At 34.7% G+C, this 17,635-nt stretch overlaps 3 protein-coding genes across 3 annotated transcripts; all 3 read left to right on the forward strand.

Annotated features, from left to right (window-relative positions):
* The first annotated feature begins 4,634 nt into the window (after positions 1 to 4,634).
* LOC122610922 (ATP synthase subunit b', chloroplastic) lies at positions 4,635 to 5,530 on the forward strand. Its single transcript, XM_043783878.1, has one exon. The coding sequence runs from the start codon at positions 4,747 to 4,749 to the stop codon at positions 5,383 to 5,385; it is 639 nt and encodes a 212-aa protein (XP_043639813.1). The 5' UTR covers positions 4,635 to 4,746; the 3' UTR covers positions 5,386 to 5,530.
* A 1,811-nt stretch (positions 5,531 to 7,341) lies between these two features.
* On the forward strand, positions 7,342 to 13,172 carry LOC122585991 (probable LRR receptor-like serine/threonine-protein kinase At1g56130). The gene is made up of 19 exons (XM_043758107.1): positions 7,342 to 7,688; positions 7,765 to 7,921; positions 7,998 to 8,069; positions 8,292 to 8,363; positions 8,452 to 8,523; positions 8,616 to 8,687; positions 8,797 to 8,868; positions 8,952 to 9,023; positions 9,423 to 9,494; positions 9,600 to 9,671; positions 9,929 to 10,000; positions 10,444 to 10,515; positions 10,591 to 10,659; positions 10,733 to 10,798; positions 10,874 to 10,918; positions 10,994 to 11,058; positions 11,351 to 11,727; positions 12,154 to 12,349; positions 12,809 to 13,172. Exons 1-19 carry the CDS (start codon positions 7,607 to 7,609, stop codon positions 12,994 to 12,996), a joined length of 1,965 nt encoding a protein of 654 aa, XP_043614042.1. The 5' UTR covers positions 7,342 to 7,606; the 3' UTR covers positions 12,997 to 13,172.
* Positions 13,173 to 14,909: 1,737 nt separating this feature from the next.
* LOC122602533 (putative clathrin assembly protein At2g25430) lies at positions 14,910 to 17,635 on the forward strand. Its single transcript, XM_043775140.1, has 2 exons — positions 14,910 to 15,142; positions 15,629 to 17,635. Exon 2 carries the CDS (start codon positions 15,670 to 15,672, stop codon positions 17,554 to 17,556), a length of 1,887 nt encoding a protein of 628 aa, XP_043631075.1. The 5' UTR covers positions 14,910 to 15,142; positions 15,629 to 15,669; the 3' UTR covers positions 17,557 to 17,635.

Genomic DNA, 17,635 nt, shown 5'->3' on the forward strand with positions numbered 1-17,635 from the left:
CAAAAAAACGAAATTTCATTCAAAATCGAATCAAATCATCATCATATTTTTATATTCGTCCATATAAGCATTAACTCTAATAAGCAACGCCAACCTCATCGAACAATATCCACAAGCGATACGAATTCTAGTAATTAAATTTAATCCGGCCCCAAGTTTGGTTTGAGATAAATCAACCATCTCTATTTACAATGACAACATACGCAACCGTTTTTCCCACATTGTCTCGTGATAAACCGAAACGTAGCAGCCTGTTTAGGCGGTTTTGGTTTCGAAAATCATCCTCTCGGTCGATCAGGCTCTCTGTCCTTAAGCTAGACGGATCGTCTTTTGGTAACATATCATGATCCAAAAATCACTATATAATTGAATACGTGGAATTATGTACTATTTAATAATATAATAATTGGTAATTTTTTAATTTTTTTTGTATGATTCAGATATATTGGTTACAAATAAAGCAACCGTTGCGAAGGTCAAGCTAGCTGTTGAGGCTGCTTTTAGTCATTTGCCTAAACAAGAAGATTGCATAATTTCATGGTATACCTATATATATATGTAGACAAAAAAGTAAATATGTATTTTTATCTAACCCTTCACATATTAAACTTTTAATATCACTGTAAAATAATGAATAAATGATTGGATCTTGTTTCCTCACAAGAAGTTTCAATCTTGAAACTCATCTTAAGAATATAATTACTTGGGGATGGCCAAGGAAACAAGCCATTAGCCAAAAAAAAAAAAAAATCCGGTTAGACCATTACATTTGAGTCAATTAATAATTCGTCATCCCCGAGTAAACCTAACAAGGAAAACCTTCTTCAGTTACCCGTTTATTCCGTTTTTAACTTGAAACTATAATATTGAAAGAGTAGCTAGCTTGCTTATATTAGTTTGTGTTCTTCTTTAGGTCACATGTATGGGATAATTTTTGCTTATGTTTTGAGCGTATGAAGCTTCTTCGTGACAGTGATCCTATTACACGTTTTGGGATCAAGAACGGTGATCAGGTAGGTCTTTGACATGGAATGTTTCCTTTATATATGTGCTTCAGTGAATAACCATATATATGGTGTGTTCTAGTGTATTACATTGTGTTTAGGCTACTTAATTAGATGTACCTCAAACATGTTTGTTGATTTAAAATAAAAGGTGACATCGTTAAGAATTAACATTAATTTCATTGTGCAGCTTCAGTTTGTTCGACGTGCCCCCGTCTACATGTTAGCAGGTGAAGCATCAGAGAATTTCCATTCTATTCCACATGAGTCCGAGGGGTAAGCTTTATAATTAGATGCAATGCTTTGACTGTGCATCCATTTGGGTTGTATTTATTGATAATGTAGAACATTGCCTTCAAATTAAGGAACTTGAAACTTGAAAGTTGTTTACAGTGCAGCCCAAAATTCATTATTTTGTGTTTTTGTAAAATAAATAATTGTTTTACGAAATCAAATATTTCTCAATTATATCTGATACATTAATTATTTGTAGATTATTATAAGAATAAAAATTGGATAAAACTCTAATACAACTTAAATATAGAGATGACCCGTTTTGTTTGTAACCCATCATTCTGTCCGACCTATCTACCCTTTTGGGCACGTGCATTTGCACATTTGTGAAATTGAGGAAAAATACATGAGCATAGTTTGAGGAATTTTGGATAGGTCATCAAACAAATCTGAAACGTGTATGTAGATATATGAAGTATAAGCAAATCCTTCTCCAAAATGAAGTCAATAAAGGTTGTAACCACGATAGCGCTGATAAGAAATCTCAATCCAAATCGGCGAGAGGCTTGCTTTTGCGACGAAAACAAGGTGGTCAGACAAAGGGAAATGACCATGTTGTGAACTCAACCATAAGACTTGGCCGAATGTTTCCAAGTGATGATATGGATAGCCATGAAAACAGAGATACGTTAAGTACATTACCACCACCATATGATGACTATTTTGGAAGTTTTGGTTATCCAACTGGTTACTGTTTGAAATAGCATTTATGGGTTGTGACTATTTGAACTAACAGATACAATTGTAGTTTACTCATTGACGAGGATGGTACCCGCGGCAAAAAAAAACAATAAAGTCTAAAGGCAAATAATGTATTTCAAAGACAGAAATATTTAATAGGGGGGGAGTTTGCATATAGTTGGTGGTGATAACAATATTGGTGTATAGGCACGATCCATATAGTTTTGGAGTGTGAGCGTGGATGTATAAATCATATTGTTATATTGCAAAACAAATGAATGTTTATGACAACTAAATGGAATCAAAATGCACACACACAGATATATATTGCATTTGTTGGTTTTGTAGCATTATCACTAAACAATAAACATAGGGGAGAAAAACTTGATAGATAATATTGTTTGTTGCCCAAATATTTATCTACAAGGAAAAAAAGAGCGACCTTCAAGTATGTTAATTACGGAGTATTATTGTAGCTAAAGTCAGATTTTAAACATGGCTTCATGACTAGAAAAATACTACTTATAACTCAAACCAGAGTATTCTGATACAAGAATTCTTTCTCGATTATCCAAGAGAAGATGGTTTCCCCGCAAGTAGTCCCTTTATTTAACAATTCAAGGCTTTCAACGTAGTTTTCCATAACTCGGTGACAACGATGTCTGAATTTCAAAAGTTCTGTAACCAACCCTGTCCGGGGGTTATAAACTTGAAGCCTGTCGAAATCGTATATCAATAATTTACCATTGATGATAGGTTGCGAGACCCTGGCTGTTGTAACTCCACAGACCAAGATTCAGCATTATCATACTCACTCATCACCCAAATCCTATCATAACCGTCTTTCAAGGAAACCACAGCTAACCATTAATGGTTGTTATTCGTCCCGTTTTCCCAAAGAAATTGGCAATGAAATTGTACCAAAAGCATGAGTTCACTAACTGAATGTCATGATTGTTAGTGGTTCGTGAACTAAGCCAATGACCAGCCATTTTAATTAGTGTTCCATTGAAAAGACATGGCTTTGAAAATGTAAATATAAACGGAGTAGTTGGTGAAAAAATAATCGAATCCCAATAGTTTGTTTTCAAAGAGTAAATAAAGGAATCATCAGTGTGTGCAACACCAGCTATATATCTGAAGCCAGTATGGACACAACCTTGTAATCATGGGTGACTGGGTCAATACCAAAACCGTATACTGCCAATAGTGTCTTTGAAAGAAGGATGGCGGGGAAGGGTTAGTTTACGCCTAATTGAAAAGTTCCACAGATTAATCACGGATTCCAACAGACATATGATACCATTACATGTACCAACAGTGTCTAGGTCAATCCTATGCTGTAACTCAACTCCAGGTTCGATGTACCCAAGGCTTCTAGCTAGGCGAGTGCAAGGTTTACATGTCTATATATCTGACATTTGTAACTCCAATTGTTTGTCTAATGAAGACTTTCTGGTCAGAGCAAAGAGGGATGAAGTTGGGGCTAGCGATACGAGAACACCAATATTTGGAGAGTGATCAAAAACGGAGGAGGGATTTGATAGGTAGTCGTTTGAAGATAACATGTGTTTGCTGATTCAATAAATTAGTAGTTTGCTGATTCATAAATTAATTTGAAGATAACTCCAATTGTGTTAGTAGTTTTTTTGAACGACAACATGTGTTTGCTGATTCAATAAATTAATTGACCTATCTAATCTTATTAATATTGTAAATTACACTAATCATCCATGTGGTCTCTTATCACTGTCCATAAACTAGATCAAATTAATTACCATGATCAATTTAACATGATTTCTTCATCTCATGTATGATCAAGAGCGTATTCTTATGAATACGGGAATGATATATATTATCAACATATCCCCATCAAGGTGCCTTAGTCGTGGTCACCGATATACATCTTCAGGGGTTCGAGGCTTGGATCTCACTAGTTGACATATTGGAGGTGTGCGCAAAGGAAATGTTTGAAAACAGTTACGGGGATGTTCTAGTTAAATCGCTTACATATGTGTCAAAACACACGTCGCCCCCATCTAAATTACATATGAATACCGTTACTCAATCTAGTACCTGTTTAATGGGTGATGACGGGATGAAAGCCATTAATTGAAGCGAAACTATGTCTTGAAATGATATAAAATCTAGTATTTATTTACTTGTTTTTCTCAATCTTATGCTTATGGTATTTAACACAAAGATCATAAATTGGTTTATGGTTCATATAATTGTTTGTGTTCGTTCAATTGTATGATTAATTTATTGTGTCCATGTTCCAAAAGGAATTAATCAACAACATAGTTTATACATTATAGTATGTTTCTGTAATGCATGATAACCGAATGTGTTCTATGCTTATATACGTTGCTTATCGAGAATGCACGGTTAAAATGTTAATATGTCAAAGTTCGTAATAATTATGTAAGAAAATAAGTCATAGAGGTTTTATGTCACAAAATAATAAATCTTTAATCCAAATCAAGAAAAAATTATACAAACCTCAAATAAAAAGAAAACACACAACAAAAATCCACTTTGATTTTTTTATTTTTTTTGTCTCTTGACAACTGGGAACCTCTAAAATCACAATATCAAATTGTGTGGCATACATACAATAGAGATAACCTTCCACCAAAAATCATGCTATCATTCACTTCCATTCATCCCCAATCTCCTCACTCTCACAGTCACACAACCAAATCTTTCACAAAAAAAAAATAAAATCAATCACCCACCATTCTCACCACCCCCAATTTTCTCACCCATGGCCAACATGATTATGTCCTCTTCCAAAACCCTAATCACATCTCCCCCAACTCCCAAACCCTCCCCAATCATCCCTACCCCTGCCCCACAGATTTCACTCCCTCAAACCACCACCACCAAAAAACCCTTAATTTTCTCCTCCGCGGCCACAATCGCCGCCATAATCACCGCCACACCACTCCCCTCACTAGCCGAAGAATTCGAAAAGGCTCAGCTCTTCGATTTCGACTTGACTCTTCCGATAATCGCGGCCGAATTCCTTTTCTTGATGTTCACACTAGACAAATTATACTACTCACCACTAGGAAACTTCATGGACAAGAGAGATTCAGAAATTAAAGAGAAGCTTTCCAGCGTAAAAGACACGTCAGCGGAAGTGAAACAGCTGGAGGAACAAGCGGCGGCGATAATGCGAGCGGCGAGGGCGGAAATAGCGGTGGCCTTGAATAAAATGAAAAAAGAAACGGCGGTTGAAGTGGATGCGAAATTAGCGGAAGGAAGGAAGAAAGTGGAGGCGGAGTTGCAAGAAGCGCTTGCGAGTTTGGAGAAACAAAAAGAGGAAACGATAAAATCACTTGATTCGCAGATCGCGGCTCTTAGTCAGGAAATTGTTAACAAGGTCCTTCCTGTTCAATAAGTTTTTTATACATATTTTTCATGATTGATGACGGTTACATAAAGCTGTTTATAATTTGGAGGATTCGGATTCCAAGTTTGGTTTTGGATCCGGGTTTGATTTGTAATGATCTTAAATGTTAAATAAATATGGGGAATTATTATTATTACGATGTTTTCCTGTATTTGATCTTTGTTGTAATATGGGGAATTTGTTCTCATTCGGAATCATGTTATCTAGTCGAAGAATATATCTATATAAAATTGTTGTTATGTAAATGAACTCTAATTATGAACTCCTACTATTCAGTTAGACTTGACTCAGGCATGAGAATGGAATTATTAGTGATAATACAAAGGATTAGGAATTTTTAAATTAAAATCTAAGCCACATGAAGTCCATAAATTCGTAGAATATTGTTTGAATGTTTGTTTCGGTTGGATATAAAAGAAGTCTTCGTTAAGCACTTAAGCCATGTTTTGTTTAAGTAAGGCCAAATCGATCATAGCAGTAAGGCCTCACCCTCATTAAACCCCTTCATCGTAGCCACCTTATCGTGTTTTCTAGTTTTAGCCAACGCCATGATCAACACTAGTAACTCATCCAATGGATTGCAAAGAAGTTGAGAGAAGGCGAATGTGAGTTTATAATGAAAGAATGTCAATTGCTTGTTTTCTAGTCATTTCCAACAATCTTTATCTTTATTTTTTACTGTACTAGTATTTATTTCATGTCCATCATCCAATGGTCTAGTTGCAATGAGTATTGGGCAAAAATTTTGAGATTAGACAGGGAAATGGTGGGAAAGAAAATATAACTAACTAGTAACTACTCATACATCTGAATCAAAAATGGTCACTATAAAATTACAATGTCCACACATACAAAGTCAAAAAGTCAATTGTATTTTTTTGTCCACCATAATAATAGATGATTATTATCATCATTTCTTTATATTAAGCCTTTTATCTTGACCTTTTAAGAGCCAAGAAAACATTTTTGAGTCCATTAGATTTTTAAGTATTTTTGAGTCCACTAACTCAAACAACTGTTTGATAAAATGCTGCAACAAAAGCTTCACATACATTCTACAGTTTTTGATAATAGTCTGTCATTATAGATTCTTACTCCATTAGCATGGCACTCAATATCAAATTGTTTTACTTCACTGTCATTATGTGATTATCAACATCTATGACCAAAAAGTTATGGAAAGCAACCCTTATAATAATTTTTCTATATTATATGACCTTTATTAAGTCTAAAATAAACAACTCTGGGATTATGACCCCCCAAAATTAATTTAATCTTGTATTTTACTATCTTCCCTGGCCGGCAATCCTTTTTATTTGTCAAATTGTTTTCATTCATACTTTAATCCGATTTTTAAATATGAATGGTTGCAGCACCACAGCACCTCCTAGGGACCCTCCATTTGCTCATTTTAAGCCTTTTTTCCTTGTAGATAGAACATAGTTAAGGGTTTGTCTACTTGCATTTACCCGTTAGCAACTATGTATTGTTAACCTGTGTAAACAACATCCTTTGAGTATGTCATATGGCGTATTCTTGTTGGCTGGTCAATTTGTGTAAACATTTCCTTCGTGTATCTCATCAATGTCATGCTTGACTAGCATGAACCTGTTACATATTAGGAGTTCCCAATGTTGTATGCTGAAATTGCAAATGATAAGCCAAGTACTATAGCTTACCAAGTCGATAACTAATAGTGATCAGAGGAAACGAATAAAATTAGGGTAGTACCATTTTATGCACATCACTTTATTCACGTAGATTCGCTAATGACTTCAAGCTCGGGGACTGAAACAGATTGATATAGTTTAGCCGAAAATAGCAAAAGGAAATACTTAAAGGACTAAATTTTTTAGTTTATATCTAAAGAATTTTGATGCATATAAAGAAAAGACTCAACATCTTATGGTCAAGATTTGGATTAAGATTCACTCACACCTCTTAAATTCAATTTCCTTAATTCCCTGCTTGCCACTTGCTGTTTACTATATGATACTGATCAAGGAAGCTGACTGAATTATTAAAGAAATATGATGATGTGAACATGACAAATTAAAACACTTGTTTGTCTGTGTGTGTTTGTATACATGACTTTGATGTTCAAATTGTACCTTGTGCATTATCTATAGATGAAGTAAAAAGCTCTTGGTATATATAACAGCTTTATGATGAGTTAGAAATCAAAAGTTGAAACTTCATAAGCTTAATTATGGGGATTCTGAGCTTCTGTTTCTTGCTTTTATCCATTTATAAACTTGTTGCTGCTCAAACAACCACCGAACCCAGTGAAGGTCTGTGTATGTAAAGATATTTGATTAGTTAATTGACTTATTAACACACTGTTTGATCTTTTATTTCTCTTGATAGTGGCTGCTATCAACAAGCTGATAGATTACTGGGGGTTGAGGTCAAAGGTGAACTTGACCACTGACCCGTGCACACCAGGTGCAGCGTGGGCTGCAGACAATGCAAACCCACGAATCGCTTGTGATTGTCCTGCCAATATCTGCCATATAACTCACCTGTCAGTTCTTTATGTTCATATTTATTTTATAAGTACATTTACTATTATATGATTAATCTTTTTAGTTCTAATGCAGGAAGATTTATGCTCTGGACATTTCTGGTGAACTGCCACAAGAACTTTTTCAGCTGACCGAACTTATGGACTTGTGAGAAAATGATAAACATTTATGCTAAGTTTTTAAGTGTAAAAGCCATGTGAATTTTGTTAAACATTTAACAATTCACACCATCATTATCTCCAATGTAGTTATCAACTGTTCTCATGAAAACAAATTATTTTACCATTTCAACATTAAATATGACTTTATTTGACCTTAAAAGTTAGAGCACGCAACTGAAATGCAACTTCATTTTTTAATTGGCTGCAGGAACCTCGGGCAGAACATACTAAGTGGCTCTATCCCTCCAGAAATCGGAAACTTATTCAAAATGCAATACTTGTTAGTACATCTCCGTCCCATCCTAAACTTATTATAGCTGTGAAATAAGCATATAACTTAACATTACAGGATTCTTGTTCATCATCAGGAGTCTTGGCATTAATAATTTTAGCGGCCTTGTGCCTATGAACCTTGGCAACCTTACCAAGTTGAAATCTCTGTTAGTAAATATCCTTAATTATTTGTGATGTTTTTTCATTTATTCTTTTATATTACTTTTCATACTAATAAAGATTTTTTACTATCTTTCAGAAGCTTCAGCTCAAACATGTTCAACGGACCCTTGCCTCTTGACTTAGGAAAGTTGACCTCCTTAGAGCAACTGTAAATTTTATCTTATTAGCTACTCCTTTCACTTTTTATTCATCCTTTTTAAGGAATGCATTCGTCTATATTTCTTAAATTTTGATACAATATGCTGTTCATAAACCAGGTACATAGATAGCAGTGGAGTGAGTGGCCTGTTACCCCAAGAATTATCAAACTTGAAATCCCTTCACACTTTGTAATTTAGTGCTTCCATAAACATTTGTTAATCTTCTGGTATGAAAAACTTTCTAATATTAAACATTTTGTTTGCTTCACCAGGTGGGCGTCAGACAATGCTTTTACTGGAAAGCTTCCAGAGTTCTTAGGAACTTTTACGAATCTAACAACGCTGTATGCATAATTGCCTGTCATTTCTTATGGTTAGAGGTGACAAAATGGGCGGGGTGGGGTGGACAGGCTGGGCAATGGATGAGAACTGGTTCGGGTCAAAATGGTCATTTTTAACCCCTGCAAAAATGTCAGGTCAACATAATTTAACTAGATCATTTTAATGTAACTGTTATTTAATAAAATTGTCTATGCAGCTTATGCATTTGGAAATATTTTGCATGACTTTCGGCCTCTATGTCCTCTTATAATTTTAGCCAAGTTTGTATTGCCTGTTTGACACTATAAGATAAAATACAATTCAAATCAAGCCATTTAGGCAAATGGGTCAATAATGTCACCTCTAGTATTGGCTATGAAGTTTCAGTTTCCTGGTAATAAATTCTTGCTTGTGTTCTTCAGGAGACTTGAAGGAACGGCTCTTGAAGGCCCGATTCCCGGCAGTTATGCTGCATTAACTAAACTAGAAGACCTGTAAGATTGTTTTTAACAATTTTGTAACACTCAGAAATTTTGAAGGATTACTCTGCTTGTAAGTGAATAAATACAATCTATTATTTTCGCTCTTCTGCTGTATAGGAGAATTGGTGATCTTAGTGGTGGAGATTCGACACTTGATTTCCTGGTTAACTTGTCAAGCCTTTCGATTCTGTATGACAGCTTTCTTGTTTATGTTTGTTTTTGCTAGTACTTTTGTCTTAGGGAGTAATTTCTGCTTTGAACCACCATACTTGGCTTTTCAATGCAGAAAGCCACTCATTCTTGAAAAAAAGTAGTGTTTTTTTTGGCAAGAATGGTAGTTTGTTTAGTAATAAAAAGCAAAGTATGTTGTTTTAAAGTAGATAACTCCTATGTGTAAGTTATTTCTAATTTGTAAATAATTGATGTAACCTGTATATACTCTGAAGTTCATTGAGAAGTTCTCTAGTAACCGGCAAAATTCCGCCACAAATTGGCAACTTCGCTAATTTACAAACTCTGTAAGTTTCCTTCTATACATACCATGTTTCTGTTTGTACCGTATGCTAAATGTTATCATGTTATTGGACTAGAAGAAGCAAAATGGGTGGGTCGGGCAGGTGGATGGGTTAAAACAAATTATTTTTCATGGATGTTTTGTCTGGTTATGTTGTCTAGAAGCAATTATTCTGTCCAAAGCTATAAATAAAGCATGTCAAATATGATTACAAATATGGTAGTTTATTGATGATTTGTGATCTTTTGAATAGAATGGTTTTAGGGGTGTTATGGTTAATAATACAATTTGGTGGCACACAACCCAATTAAGTTGTTTTCTTTTTAAGCTGATATTATATATTTATATTATACTTGTTTGACTTGCTAGAGATAAAACATATCTCTGGGTACTATCATAATCTTGTAATTCTTGTCTTATGTTCTTGATCATGAAAATATAATGAAGGGATTTGAGCTTCAACAAATTAACTGGTGGTATACCAGAATCTTTCCAATACTCACAATCGTTGCACTTCTTGTAAGTCTGTCAATCTTTTTCACATTAAAACGTCACAATCAGTTGTTTGAATACTCATCATTTTTAAATTTTCAGGTATCTTGGAAGCAATAGCTTAAATGGGGAGATCCCATCCAATATCATAACTCCACAGCTTCGGGCATTGTAAGTTCTTAAATGACATATTCAGTCACCTCTTTTCTTCCATACATTTATTCTATTCACGATCTTGCAACAGAGATGTCTCCTTCAATTCTATCACTGGAAATTTGCCTGTTAATTTTGCCAAGATTAGACGATCATTGTGAGTTGAATAATACTATAGTTTTTACTCATTTGAATGATTGAAAAGAGGCAATGTGTTATAATATTTATACAGAAATGTTGTAGGAACTTTGGTGAATGGAGATGACCTACTAGATAGGTAAACTATATCCTACCATATGCTCCCATTTTCTTGGAATCTTTTATATAGATAGACTAACTTTTTACCGTACAGCAAAGCATCCGAAATCTCAAGTTGCCTGATAAGAAATAGCAAGTGTACAGAAAAGTTTCCGTTTAGTAAGTTCTCTTTACCATCATTTTATTGCGAATACTGTAAAGTTCTCCTTTGAGCAATGTTTGATCTTCAAGGTTAAGGACTTAAAGGGACCAAGAGTCAACATCAGATTTGTCACGCATTTTCCTAATCCCTATAGCTTCAACCCTTTCATACTATACTCATACAGTCATACTAATCTTATAAAGTTTAACTTGAATGTTGAAAGGCCATATGAAATCTTAAGCCATATATGTTAATTTGATGTTGAAAATCAGTTTGTTTGACTTCAACACTTTGACTTTGACTTTTTAGATTCTTTTGCTGTCAAGTGTGGTGGTTCGAACAAAGTATCCACATATGGTGTTAAATTTGATGATGATTCAGAAACCCTGGGGGCTTCATCTGTCTACACGAGCTCAAATAATAACTGGGCAGTAAGCAACATTGGGAGTTTCATATCGAACCCAAATGGGCCCCAATATATAACACAGACAGCTTCTCAGATAACAAATACTTTAGACTCAGAGTTATATAAAACTGCAAGAATTTCGCCAAACTCGCTAAGGTATTACGGGTTGGGCTTGAGAAATGGAAGGTACAATGTTGAACTCCATTTTTCTGAAATACAAATGGATGATTCTGAGTCATGGAAAGGACTTGGAAAACGCTTATTCGACATCTATATCCAGGTACATAGTTTATCCTATAACCTAGAAGTGGCAAAAAGGGATGAGTTGGGTAACAAGTCATAATGTGTTTGGGTAAAAAACAAGTACAGGTCAAAATAGACTGAGTTGACGCAAAACAAATTATCCAAATTTATTAAACTTTATTAGTACATAAACTATATATGTAATTCTAATAATAACTTAATAAATAAATAAAAAATTGACCACCCAAGATAAAACGTCTCTAACTTGGGTCGAAATTGTCTCATCTGGTTTAAAGTTAAAAGATACATATGCATGTCTGTATCCATAATCTTATCCGAGTGTATCAGATGTGAATACTCGAATGGATATAGCCCTTTTTTATGGGTTACAGATCTCGATCAGATACTATTTACACTAAATTTTTGATAAAAATGGGACACACATTGGATCAAACTTCAATAGGGTGAAAGAGTTGCTGAAGATTTCAACATAATGAATGAAGCACGCGGATCAAATAAAGCATTGGTTAAATTGTTTGAAGCTAATGTAACAAATACAATCATGGACATACATATGAGGTGGGCTGGGAAAGGTACTTGCTGCATTCCGTTCCAAAGCACATTTGGTCCGTTAGTCTCAGCTATTCATGTTTCTGAAGGTTAGTTTCCTCAAATGCATAGTTTATGTGAAATATATGTTAATCTGATTAAAAAACATAAGAACCCAGTTGAACAGCCCCCTTCAATGTTTTCATAAAATGCTCAAATTAGAAGATAAGTTGCAGCCTCGACATATGGATTGGTCGATTTGGGTGTATTGTTATCTTAAACACAAAAAATGAAATAGCCTAAAATGGAACGATCAAAGTAACAGGTCAAAAGTCTGCCCAATGTGTAATTTTACTATACAAAACTATATTCAATTATTACCCGAAATAATACAATTTTGTAACAATAGTTGATAGGAATATTTTTATGTTTAGAAAAACTAACTCGTTTCAATTCATACAAAAAATGACTTGTTTTGACCAGAAACCATAAACATTTTTGACATCACACCATCCATAATTCCAAATGTAGTTTCTTAAAAATTTAATCATCATGTTTCATTTTTCTAGTATCTACTCGTTCAAGTTCTTCAAATGATAACACGAAACGAGTAGGAAGACTTGTTGGAATAACGCTTGGAGGTGTAGCTGTGATTACCATAACAGCGTCTGTTTTCTACTTGTGGTGGGTAAGAAAGACACCAGATCATGTACGCATCAATACCGATTCCCCTAAGAAAGGCCTAACTCCCGTCTAGGTTGTTTGCAGCCTAGTCGTTTGTAACCTTTCTTCTTTCTATCGTATGTCTCCAAAAATTAGACATAATGGCCGACCTTGTGTCTTTTGTAGTAAATATAGAACTCGTGTTGTTTGTGTGTACATGCTTGGCTATTTTACTTCAATAAATTTATGGCCTTATATCGTGTTTATTTCCATCTAGTCGCAATAAGATTGTAAATAGTATTGATCTTGTTCCATGTCTTGTTAGTTATATATACCTTTTTTTTCTTTTTTTCTTTTTTTGTGTGTGTCGAATTACATACTGTTGATAAGAAATCATATTTATTAGTTATATTGAATTACTTATTTCAAAACAATTTATAATTTTGTCAAAGTCAGATATATTTTTATACTTCTACATTTATAATATCACATAATTTTGTCGGAGGTCTTCACGAAGCACTCTCCACCCTCGGATAGAGGTACGAAACTACGAATGTTACATCCAACTTTCTTCATTCTCCATTAAAAACAAAATTAAGTACTGTTTATAATATAAAATTTTTAACATATATCTTAATCCTCTAGAATGTTTTTTATATTTTTATTACAAAGATCACATAAAGATATGTGATACATGAAAATGTAAATTAACTTTTTCCACAACATTATGATGTGTGAGTTATGTGACTATGTATAGCTTAAGTTTCCAATTAAAAAGAAATCAACTTATGAATATATATTCTAAGCCGAAAAATTGACTTCTTTTCTTTTTCGAAATGCATATATGCAAGAAATCGTCAATCGTGTTTACCGCATGCTATCATCGAACATCAAAAGTTTTTTACTCGTCATGATGCTAGTAAAATTTAAATGCAGCAAATATAGAGTGAATAAAGTGTCACTTTTTAGTTTTTTTTTTTTTTTATAGATCTTTAGAATTTTTTTATAGCTTGATATGTCGGCTTTAGAAAAAGTAGTAACTAACAAAATATTACATTTTAGAAAACTACATTCGAATACCACGAGAAAACATGATCGGTTTATGTATACCTCATTCCACATGCGGACACACGTGTATGTCGGCTTTTTCACATATAGATAAAATCATCATGTGTTCGACTTGTTCATGTTATTTTCGTAAACCACTGTAAATTATTTTCTTTTTTTTGTAGTTGTATCGTAAGCGTACGACACAGGTAAACAACATAATAGTTTGACATTATATAACACAATTGTGAAAGTATATAATCTGTTTGAACTTTGAAGGTTATTGTTGGGTTTCGTTAAATAAATACTGGAGCAGTTTGGCCTTTGTTTTTTTTTTTTTCTTCTTTTCAATTCAGGTTTGCATTTTATGTTTTTTTTTTTATGGTTTTTCCCTTTTTTTTTCCTCGGGTTTGGGTTTTTACTTTTTAGTCTTTTTATTTAAGGTTAGATCTTATATAATCGACACAGATAATTACGAAACCACGTACATTACCCTACTACCTAACATATAAATACTAGCGTGAATGCACCAACTTATTATAGCAAAACTTATGTCTCCCACCTAACACATTAAACTCTTTTTTAATTACATATCTTATACCAATCCTGTAAACAAATTAATTTACCAAACAACACAATATTGGATTAAAACTTACAAGATTTTGTTATCATAATAAATAAGCAGCTTAAATAAAATATTGCACTCATATATTTTTATCATAATTTCTAAAAATCATATACAAATATTTCATTTAAAATAACCGTATCCAAATACTCCATTGAGTAATCCAGCTAAACCAAACACGGTATCTCCTCAAGAATAGAATTATTACACACAAGAAATTCGCACCGCCAAGGCGCCAACCCGCATAAACCCGTTTCGGACACCGCCCGATTTTCTTTTTTTGTTTCTCTCTGTCTGCTTTTTGATTACAAATATAAATAAATATATACTTATACTTTCTTTCTTTTTTATATATATCTCTGTGTGTGGATCTGATCCTCAAACCAACCCCAACTCTCCCTCCCCTGCACCAAATTACAGCTCATCACCAGATATATCATTCATTCAGTACTACTGTATCAACTTCAGATCTATCTAGTCATCCTTAAGCTAAGTCAACTTATATCTCTCTCTTCTTTTCCCGGTGGTCAACTCTTTTGTGCTCACCATCCATCAGATTTATCAAACGGTACCGTTTTGCTCGTCTCATCTTCCTTTATATATTACTTAGAACTTTATTATTATTCAAAGTTTACTTAATTCTAATCACTTAATCAAACTGCATTTGTTATCAGAATTTTTTTTATTCATCTTCTTCTAAAGTTAATTAATGATTTCCTTGTGTAATAATTTAGTAGTATAGATTTATGATATTCATGATTACGAGTAATTTTTAATTAATAAATAAATTGTGCTTGATTATTATTCTTTTAAAATTGAAATTTGATATTTAGTGAATTTATATTTTGAGATTTATTTATGATTTATGTAGGTTTTTCTAGATTTATCGCCAAGTATATGATGTGATTTTAATCATTTTGTATATATATGTTAGTTATTGTTGTTATTATTGTTAAATAACTAATTATTATTATAACATTAGATCTGATTATTTAATGTTACAGTCTATTGAATTTTTAGATATTTATGTATAGATCTGATTTTTGATTATTAGGTTTTTGGTGTGAAGAAGAAGAATATTTATAATTAGCAATAATGGCACCGTTTCGTAAGGCGATTGGGGCGGTCAAGGACCAAACAAGCATTGGAATCGCCAAAGTGGCTAGTAATATGGCACCGGAGTTAGAAGTCGCTATAGTAAAAGCGACTAGCCACGATGATGATCCGGCCAGTGAGAAATACATTCGTGAGATTTTACAGCTTACGTCATACTCACGAGGCTATGTGAGTGCTTGTGTTCATGCGGTTTCAAAGAGGTTGAGCAAGACTCGTGATTGGATCGTTGCTTTGAAATGTTTGGTTCTGATTCATAGGTTGTTGAATGATGGTGACTCGGTCTTCCAGCAGGAGATAATGTATGCGACCAGGAGAGGGACTAGGTTGCTTAACATGGCGGATTTTCGTGATGAGGCACATTCGAATTCGTGGGACCATTCCACTTTTGTTAGGACTTATGGGTTTTATTTGGATCAGAGGTTGGATATGGTTGCTTATGAGAGGAAGCAAAATGGTGGGGGCAGTGGAGATAATGAGAAATCTAGGGACGATCGGTGGAGATCACCGCAGAATCGTGGGAATGATTATGATTATAATGAGTTTCGTGATGAACCTGGGTATGGAAACATGAGGAAAGTGAGGTCTTATGGGGATGTGAGAGAGGGGTCTAGTGGGTCGTCTCAGGAGAAGAAAGTTGCTACTCCGTTGAGGGATATGACATCCGAGAAGATTTTTGGGAAGATGGGGCATTTACAGAGACTGTTGGACCGTATATTGTCTTGCAGGCCTACTGGCTTGGCAAGGAACAGTAGGATGGTGTTGGTTGCGTTGTACCCTGTTGTGCAAGAAAGTTTCAAACTTTATTCTGATATATGTGAGGTTTTAGCGGTTTTGCTTGATCGGTTCTTCGATATGGAACATCATGATTGTGTGAAAGCATTTGATGCTTATGCTAGTGCTGCAAAGCAGATTGATGAGCTTGTTGGTTTTTATAATTGGTGCAAGGATATGGGTATTGCAAGATCATCGGAGTATCCAGAAGTTCAAAAGATAACTGGGAAGTTACTTGAGACGTTGGAGGAATTCGTGAGAGATAGATCAAAAGTGACGAAAAGCCCGGAGAAAAAACCAGAGGTTGTGGAACCAGTAAAAGAAGAGCCGGTTCCTGATATGAATGAAATAAAGGCATTGCCAGCACCAGAAACTCCTCCTCCACCACCACCTCCTGTGGTTGAGCCACCTCCACCTAAACCGCAAGGTGATTTAGTGGACCTAAGAGAGGAATCTCTAACAGCTGACGATCAAGGAAATAGATTTGCCTTGGCATTGTTTGCGGGTCCAGCATCAAACAATGGGAATGGAAATTGGGAAGCTTTTGGATCCAATGGGGAAACCGAGGTGACTTCTGCCTGGCAGAATCCAGCTGCTGAAGCTGGGAAAGCTGATTGGGAACTTGCTCTGGTGGAAACCACCAGTAATCTAGAGAAACAGAGGGCAACAATGGGTGGTGGGCTTGACCCACTACTACTGAATGGTATGTATGACCAAGGAATGGTAAGACAACATACGAACACATCTCAGCTAAGTGGTGGCAGTGCTAGCAGTGTTGCTCTACCAGGGAAAAGTGCTACGCCCGTTTTAGCACTTCCGGCTCCTGATGGGTCTGTTCAAGCAGTCGGGGGCGACCCATTTGCAGCCTCATTAAGTGTCCCACCTCCGGCTTATGTCCAAATGGCAGACATAGAAAAGAAACAACATTTACTAGTACAAGAACAAATGGTTTGGCAACAATATGCTAGGGATGGAATGCAGGGTCAAGGTAGTTTGACCAAGATCAATGGTGGTGGATATGTCGCTCCAGGACAACCACCCATGATGCCTTATGGAGTTCCACCTGTAAACGGGTACTACTATCCTACGTATTGATACATATGTTTGATATGTATTTGTTCTTTTTTTTTTATCATGTGTTACATATATAATTTACTGTTCGATTTCTTCTGCA

The sequence above is a fragment of the Erigeron canadensis genome, chromosome 1 (genome assembly GCF_010389155.1).
Source record: "Erigeron canadensis isolate Cc75 chromosome 1, C_canadensis_v1, whole genome shotgun sequence".
Taxonomy (NCBI): Eukaryota; Viridiplantae; Streptophyta; class Magnoliopsida; order Asterales; family Asteraceae; genus Erigeron; species Erigeron canadensis.